At 30.4% G+C, this 9361-nt stretch overlaps 2 protein-coding genes across 2 annotated transcripts; both read right to left on the bottom strand.

Moving 5' to 3' along the window:
- Window positions 1-1038: 1038 nt before the first annotated feature.
- Window positions 1039-2570, bottom strand: LOC144858469 (lysosomal aspartic protease-like). The gene is made up of 3 exons (XM_078714669.1): window positions 2393-2570; window positions 2044-2142; window positions 1039-1772 (listed from the first exon to the last, which is right to left on the bottom strand). The coding sequence occupies exons 1-3, from the start codon at window positions 2402-2404 to the stop codon at window positions 1611-1613; spliced, it is 273 nt and encodes a 90-aa protein (XP_078570795.1). The 5' UTR covers window positions 2405-2570; the 3' UTR covers window positions 1039-1610.
- Window positions 2571-7779: 5209 nt separating this feature from the next.
- LOC144858466 (lysosomal aspartic protease-like) lies at window positions 7780-9311 on the bottom strand. Its single transcript, XM_078714666.1, has 3 exons — window positions 9134-9311; window positions 8785-8883; window positions 7780-8513 (listed from the first exon to the last, which is right to left on the bottom strand). The coding sequence occupies exons 1-3, from the start codon at window positions 9143-9145 to the stop codon at window positions 8352-8354; spliced, it is 273 nt and encodes a 90-aa protein (XP_078570792.1). The 5' UTR covers window positions 9146-9311; the 3' UTR covers window positions 7780-8351.
- Window positions 9312-9361: the final 50 nt, after the last annotated feature.

Genomic DNA, 9361 nt, shown 5'->3' with positions numbered 1-9361 from the left:
CGAAATGTTTCTCTTAACAGGTTGTCATGGGGAAAAACAGGCAAACAGCATTAATACCCAATCTACCCCATTTTGGCACAGAGATGTTAGTTTTAGTGAATAAATGAAACCAAAAAACATCCATATACCGACCAGCCTCATTTACCGAATATAAATTATTTATTTCTTGGTCATACATGACTCTCATTTCCAAGAATCAAATTACTATTGTTTCTATTACTTCATTCAATATTATAACATTTTGTCAGACATTAGCTGGATATTATTATTTTTTATGGTTGGTATTTTAGTTCAATATTTCGTCATTTTATAAATATTAAGTCGAAACAGTTAAGAATCCAGCTGGAAATATCGTTTAAAGAAACTACATTTGCCAATTTGAGAAATGCAAAAACCATATGGATACACAAAATTTATAATGTTCATACCATGTGATGAAATATTTTTCCAAAGATCCAACTATTTTTAGATTAGGCTTAACACACCATGCAGTAAAAAAGTTGTTATTCTTTAATCTATCAACATTGAATTGTATTGAATACTTATATTTCAATTCAAGTACGTACCAGTACAATTTAATCATTAATTTAAGTAATTAATAGGCCTACTGTAAATAGAGGTTGTTGCAATACAAATAAAAGCAGAGAATATTAATAACTGTACAAGCAAAGCGTAAAAGAAGTGAATATTACGTTTCTAATTATATTCTGTTCTTGGTAAAACCGATGATAAATTTGACCAATGTTTTTTACTTTTTGTTTGTACATAATTGTTATTGTATGTTGTATGTTTGTATGTACAGTACATGTAGATGCATTTAAATAATAGTCACCAAACTGAAAAGCACTTGCTTCATTTTGATGTACTGTTAGGTGTTGTTGTAAAATTGTAAATTGTAAAAATTAAATTGTAATTGTGAATTGTGAATAAACAAATGTGATACATAAACAAAAAGGTTATGTATTCAATCATTGTCACATGGCATCTAGAAAATTGTGCAATGTAAAGTAAAACAATGAAATAACAATTGTTCAATACTGTTTTATTATCTTCAATGTTGATTTGTGAATAATATAAGCTTTAGTAAAACATATACAATTATTGATACAAAATAGAATAAAGTAAATTTTATAAAAAAAAACTATTGGTTGACAAATTTATGATAAATTCAATATTTCTTTTTAAAATGTAACAATGCTCGCACATTATTTATACAAATTAATAATATAAAACTACAAATATAAAGTTTATTAATCTATAACAAACAACTGTTGATATAGTATTTATTTGTCAAAATGAAAGGATGGCAAAATAATCAAACTGATAATACATAAGGAGGGGAAGCACACAATTTTTTATAGACAATTCATAATGCACAATTTAGGTTTTAGCAATCTATTAGATGACACGAAACAGGAAGTCATGAATTTTATATTTAGTATAAAAAATGATATAAATGTTTATTATCTAATTTATCTAATTTATATTTGAATATGGCATTAATAATTTAAAAACATTTAGTAACTACAATCCAAACTATTATAAAAATGCATATAATTGTGAAAAAAGTGTCACATGTGGCTAAGAAATTAGCATATGAGAAAGGGTGTTTAAACAGCCTCAGCAAAGCCTAGACGATCTGCACCCTTGTCAAACTCGGTGTAGAACTTGCCTAAAAAGACGTCACCGAGAATCCAAAGAGGGCCAGCTGGCGGTGCTACATCTAGAGCTTGGAAACCACTCAGACAAATGGTCTCACTTCCCTGAGCAACCTAAAATAAAAAAACAAATAAATGTATATATTATAATCTATCAAGATGAGTTTATACCAAATTACGACCCAGTAACTAACTGCACTCAGGTGTGGATGTGGATACAGCCCGAAGTTGGTACAACCATGTACATGTGTCCTTTGTAAAACAGTGGTGTCACCAGTGTGTGCTCAGGAGACCCAAAAGTCATTAATAACAGAATACTGTTTAACATCAACTTTTCAATAGCTTTTATTATCCAAATAATTTAACGACGACGATCTTGACGTACCTTCAGTACATAATCTTCACCCGTCAAGTTAAATGCCTTTCCACCAAGAACAAAACCAATCTTTGGTAACGACGACACTTTATTGCAATCAAATATGTACTGTAAGAAGAAGAAATAAAATACTTTACATTACAAATCTAATAATGAAACATACGGCAACACTTAATTTGCATTGGAGGTTTAAACAACAAAATCAAGTTGTTGGCACAACTGGATGGAAACAATTGCGAAAACGGTTTGTATGTGTTCTTTTAGATTTTATAATCACAGTTTTGGCAGATGACTTTTCCTTCATTCCCAAGTAACCCATATATTTTGTGGATTCTTTAACCCTCTTTATATTCCTTACCGAGCCTTGCATTTCTTTGGCACCAAGTTCTTTGTTGATAGCTATGACATCAGTTGTAGGACCAGCAATTAACGAAGTACCTGTGTCAGCGATAGCTTCACAGCCATTGGGACAATATTTGGAACCACCTTGTATTGCAATGCTGAAAAATATACATAGATATTTTAATTTCTCCTAAAGGAAAGATTACTAAGAAAAAGATTAAGACTCGTTTAATATATTGTATTAAAATGTTTGTATTTCATAGTCAGGTCGACGTTATCTGCGATAAGGTATCAAAATACAGTTGTGCATACAGTATTTATGAAGCTCTATAAGTCTAAACTTTATTTTAAATGGAACACTTTTATATTGTTCACGTTTTTCTTTTCTTCTACCCTAATAATATGCTTTGGCATTCATTACCATATATTGATTTTAGAGACCTATTTATCTTTATATATAAATTATATAGATTTTCTGAAATGAAAGTGAAGATAAATGAATACATCAATAATATTGACAATAAAAACTACCGCATGTGAGCATTACAACAAAAAGGAACTACTTATAATTTTAGAAATAAAAATCAATATAATATATATGTGGAGTGTTTGTACACAGTGATAACATTTGTTGATATTATTATCTAGTAAACTCCCATAGTGAGAAATTCAATGTCATCATTGAACTAATGGTACCACCAAGCACAATATTTACCAATGTACTATATACAATTTAAGTCCATTAATCATTTTTACTCTCTGTTCCTCGCATATCTACTAAAACCTCTGGTCATAGATCGTTTTCTTTTGCAGCACCCACACTCTGGAATTCGCTCCCCCCACAAATTAAACACTGGTCTTCTGTTGCCTTATTTAAAAAATTGCTCAGCGCCTTTGATTTTGTACCTCGGTCTTTGAATTGACGCTTTATAAATATTTATATAATATAATAATAATAATTAATATAATTACGCCTATCAGGTCAAAGTTCAAAATTAGGTACATTTAAGACCACCAAAAACCACATACAGTATATTCACATAATTAAAAATCAATAATTAAATGTCAAAGGTCATAAATTGTATTTCCGGTCATTTTATGTGAAAATGTTTCATTACTACAAATATAAATGTATTTATTCTGAACAAAATGACACCAAAATCGATTGAAAATGACCAGTAGTTACAGAGATATACAAATACGAGGTCAAAGGTCAAACTGAAAGAAACGTAATTTCCGGTCATTTTTGGACGAAAATTTTTATTAGAGCAAATAGAAATATATAGTTTGTGAACAATTTGAGACCAGAATTAAGTCTCTAATGTGTATAGTTGCCAAGATATGAACATTTTTTGTTTTTATGGTGGCCATTTTGAAATCAAGATGGCCGCCATACCGGACGTTGGACACTTGGCACCCCCCGATATTTACATATACATTATATTTTTATATTTACTATATACATTATAGAAACTTTGTGCCAAGTGAAAAAAATCAAAGATTCCAAAGGTTTCACTTCCGCCGTGGTAACTCACTTCCGCCGTGGCATTCTGTAATTTGCCGTGGTGTTTCATTGTTAATTTGCCGTGGTGTTTCAATACTAATTTTCCGTGGTGTTTCATTTTTAAGTTGCCCTGGTATTTTTGTTAATTTGCCGTGATGTTTTATTTTTGTTAATTTGCCGTGATGTTTTATTTTTAATTTGCCGTGATTCAAATTGAATTGTTGTTTTGCTTCCGTGTCATTACATTACGAACGTGGAAGAAGAAGTGCATTACAGGAATAATAAAAAAACGTGAGTACAAATTAGACAAGGTTTTATTATAATTAATTATTTATAATAATTACGAAAATTAACTTTAAGGTGAGTGTGTGATAGTAGAATACAATGAGTCCTTGCTGTTAGCACTTCCTCCCACTATCCATGATTTGAACACAGCTGAAAACAGGCCTAACAATTTGTGCAGTTTTATGTATAGGCCTACTTACATCAAATAATTGTCTAATATCCTAATAAGCAAATATGCTTCATATCAAGTTAATCCTATGGCTTTTATCAGAGCACGTAAGGCTATTGAGCACCGTGCACTTTTCACCATTTTTTTTCATTTAATTTATTATGTTGTAATAAATTTGTCTAGGTACGGTATCTAATAATGACGTTGGCGATCCAACTGTGCCACAGTTAGTTTCTTGCTACTCTCCAGCAGTTCAACTCCTGAAGATATACTCTTTTTTCTTTAAGCTGCTGGCCCCTTCTTTTACAGAATATAAATATAGTATTTTCGAATTCATGTTTATGCTGACTCAAATTTATATCTTAATTATTGATTAAACATACCATGACACAGAATGCAAATGTGTGGCATTTACTCATTTTATGGATTTCTTTATTCATTGCTTGCTTCAAATTCAATTATTACTAGAAAATATCTGAGCTTCGATGGCAAACATTTCTTGATCATCCTTAACTCAGCATTTCTAAAATGTCCTCGCATTGATTTATTTCTAATTCACTTCACAGCAGTAGGCCTACTTGACGGAACATTAAAAGACGAACATAAAGCAATGTTACTCACAATAGTACACCATAACAAAGTAATCTGTATTCTACAAGTATTTATCTCATTAATTAGTGGATGCAGTTTAATTTCGTCTCCAAATACGACAAAAACCGTCGTGAAAGGGAATCCATTAGTAATGAACTGTGTCTTTCACTGTCAAAGGAATCGAACCTACATTGGATCGTGGACGAGAGGAAACATTAACATAATAAACAACGAACATAGAATAACTACAATAAGTACAACTTCTCATAATGCCAATGGCACATTTGTAAATACTACATTAAGAACACACAACACAAAAGTAGAACATGAAAATGTGTATCGATGCATTTTGAATGATCCCGTTATCGATATAAACGTTGGAACTTCTGCTGGATGCCATGTACACGTGTTGAAGCCACCAAACTCAAAATTTCCACTCATTAATTCCAGAAGTCTTGAAAATGGCATAATGATAGCAACGTGTATTACAGAGAAAACTGATCCAATACCAGAATTACATTGGCAAGATAAAAGTGAATCATTATTTGATACCGATAACGTGACACATGTTGTAATTAATGGGATATTTAAAGTTGATGTGGAAGTCGTTTGTATTATGCATTGGTATACCGAAGAACCACGATCTGTTCATATCATTCCATCAAGCAGCAAAAATACGACCGATTTGTATGCTAATGAAAAAAGGACGTTTCTACCATCTACTGATGAACCAATATGGCAAACGGAAATAAATGATGGACAGACTAAAACAGAAACTAATAATATAAAAATAATTATTAATATCATCTTTTTTATTTTTAACATTTTGCTTTTGTTTATTTTATTGTGCAAAGCCAAACGATCATTTAATCAGTCGACAGTGACGATGTATGAAAGTATGTCTTAATTTTCCAAAGGAAGCCTCATTCTCACGAATAGAAAGCGACGATTTGACGACTTTGTTTTCGGAATGTATGTATAAAAAATGATAGCATGTTGTAAAGTAATTTTCTTTTATATAACCTTTGTACAGTTTCTAGTGAGAAACAAATAAAATGGAGTCAAAATTCAGAAATATATATATATTGTCTAATTTCATGTATCGAACTGTGATTAAACAAACACACAGACAAACATACTGGGGAACTACTAATTGAGGATGATTATGGCATAATCGTTAATATAGCATTTTCATATTCTGATATAAATTCTAGATTTGACGTGCATACTTTTACGAATTAGTCTTATGGAAAACTTTTATTTTAAAAAGGAAGTTGTAAAACTGTATTTTTCTAACTTCAGATAAAAACAACATATGACTAATCATGGTAATTTTTAAAAATCTATTAGCCGTGAATGCTAGTTCCTCTTTCAGGTTAGAGCACAAAATAATCGTATGTTATAGGTTGGCCTCACTTAACAACTGTCACAGCAATATCAGATTATGGAACGTACATAGTTGTCCTTAATGAAAATATAGGAAATTACTAAAGATGAATATTATGCCATTTTATAAAAGATTCTTATTTCGATATAAATCTTACCGCCTACTATGTTATTGAATTGAATTCGTGCAAAGAAACCCTTAGGAATAACAAGCAGTACCAGTGTATATCAAAGTTAATAGACATAAGTTAAATGAAGTTTGTTGAGCGAATTATTAATTTTTATTATGTATACCAAATGCAACAAATATTTAATCAAAAGGCATGTGATCTTTATTAAAGCCGGAGAAAGTTAATATACGGTCTCTATTAAACACATAATACTTATTAATAGCAAACCAATGTGACTTTTTGTAACTGTAGCATAAATTCGAAATGTTTCTCTTAACAGGTTGTCATGGGGAAAAACAGGCAAACAGCATTAATACCCAATCTACCCCATTTTGGCACAGAGATGTTAGTTTTAGTGAATAAATGAAACCAAAAAACATCCATATACCGACCAGCCTCATTTACCGAATATAAATTATTTATTTCTTGGTCATACATGACTCTCATTTCCAAGAATCAAATTACTATTGTTTCTATTACTTCATTCAATATTATAACATTTTGTCAGACATTAGCTGGATATTATTATTTTTTATGGTTGGTATTTTAGTTCAATATTTCGTCATTTTATAAATATTAAGTCGAAACAGTTAAGAATCCAGCTGGAAATATCGTTTAAAGAAACTACATTTGCCAATTTGAGAAATGCAAAAACCATATGGATACACAAAATTTATAATGTTCATACCATGTGATGAAATATTTTTCCAAAGATCCAACTATTTTTAGATTAGGCTTAACACACCATGCAGTAAAAAAGTTGTTATTCTTTAATCTATCAACATTGAATTGTATTGAATACTTATATTTCAATTCAAGTACGTACCAGTACAATTTAATCATTAATTTAAGTAATTAATAGGCCTACTGTAAATAGAGGTTGTTGCAATACAAATAAAAGCAGAGAATATTAATAACTGTACAAGCAAAGCGTAAAAGAAGTGAATATTACGTTTCTAATTATATTCTGTTCTTGGTAAAACCGATGATAAATTTGACCAATGTTTTTTACTTTTTGTTTGTACATAATTGTTATTGTATGTTGTATGTTTGTATGTACAGTACATGTAGATGCATTTAAATAATAGTCACCAAACTGAAAAGCACTTGCTTCATTTTGATGTACTGTTAGGTGTTGTTGTAAAATTGTAAATTGTAAAAATTAAATTGTAATTGTGAATTGTGAATAAACAAATGTGATACATAAACAAAAAGGTTATGTATTCAATCATTGTCACATGGCATCTAGAAAATTGTGCAATGTAAAGTAAAACAATGAAATAACAATTGTTCAATACTGTTTTATTATCTTCAATGTTGATTTGTGAATAATATAAGCTTTAGTAAAACATATACAATTATTGATACAAAATAGAATAAAGTAAATTTTATAAAAAAAAACTATTGGTTGACAAATTTATGATAAATTCAATATTTCTTTTTAAAATGTAACAATGCTCGCACATTATTTATACAAATTAATAATATAAAACTACAAATATAAAGTTTATTAATCTATAACAAACAACTGTTGATATAGTATTTATTTGTCAAAATGAAAGGATGGCAAAATAATCAAACTGATAATACATAAGGAGGGGAAGCACACAATTTTTTATAGACAATTCATAATGCACAATTTAGGTTTTAGCAATCTATTAGATGACACGAAACAGGAAGTCATGAATTTTATATTTAGTATAAAAAATGATATAAATGTTTATTATCTAATTTATCTAATTTATATTTGAATATGGCATTAATAATTTAAAAACATTTAGTAACTACAATCCAAACTATTATAAAAATGCATATAATTGTGAAAAAAGTGTCACATGTGGCTAAGAAATTAGCATATGAGAAAGGGTGTTTAAACAGCCTCAGCAAAGCCTAGACGATCTGCACCCTTGTCAAACTCGGTGTAGAACTTGCCTAAAAAGACGTCACCGAGAATCCAAAGAGGGCCAGCTGGCGGTGCTACATCTAGAGCTTGGAAACCACTCAGACAAATGGTCTCACTTCCCTGAGCAACCTAAAATAAAAAAACAAATAAATGTATATATTATAATCTATCAAGATGAGTTTATACCAAATTACGACCCAGTAACTAACTGCACTCAGGTGTGGATGTGGATACAGCCCGAAGTTGGTACAACCATGTACATGTGTCCTTTGTAAAACAGTGGTGTCACCAGTGTGTGCTCAGGAGACCCAAAAGTCATTAATAACAGAATACTGTTTAACATCAACTTTTCAATAGCTTTTATTATCCAAATAATTTAACGACGACGATCTTGACGTACCTTCAGTACATAATCTTCACCCGTCAAGTTAAATGCCTTTCCACCAAGAACAAAACCAATCTTTGGTAACGACGACACTTTATTGCAATCAAATATGTACTGTAAGAAGAAGAAATAAAATACTTTACATTACAAATCTAATAATGAAACATACGGCAACACTTAATTTGCATTGGAGGTTTAAACAACAAAATCAAGTTGTTGGCACAACTGGATGGAAACAATTGCGAAAACGGTTTGTATGTGTTCTTTTAGATTTTATAATCACAGTTTTGGCAGATGACTTTTCCTTCATTCCCAAGTAACCCATATATTTTGTGGATTCTTTAACCCTCTTTATATTCCTTACCGAGCCTTGCATTTCTTTGGCACCAAGTTCTTTGTTGATAGCTATGACATCAGTTGTAGGACCAGCAATTAACGAAGTACCTGTGTCAGCGATAGCTTCACAGCCATTGGGACAATATTTGGAACCACCTTGTATTGCAATGCTGAAAAATATACATAGATATTTTAATTTCTCCTAAAGGAAAGATTACTAAGAAAAAGATTAAGACTCGTTTAATATATTGTATTA

Source organism: Antedon bifida, unplaced genomic scaffold (genome assembly GCF_963402885.1).
Source record: "Antedon bifida unplaced genomic scaffold, ecAntBifi1.1 scaffold_48, whole genome shotgun sequence".
Classification (NCBI taxonomy): Eukaryota; Metazoa; Echinodermata; class Crinoidea; order Comatulida; family Antedonidae; genus Antedon; species Antedon bifida.
The sequence above is the reverse complement of the archived record's forward strand: the minus strand, read 5'-3'. Positions and strand labels throughout refer to the sequence as shown.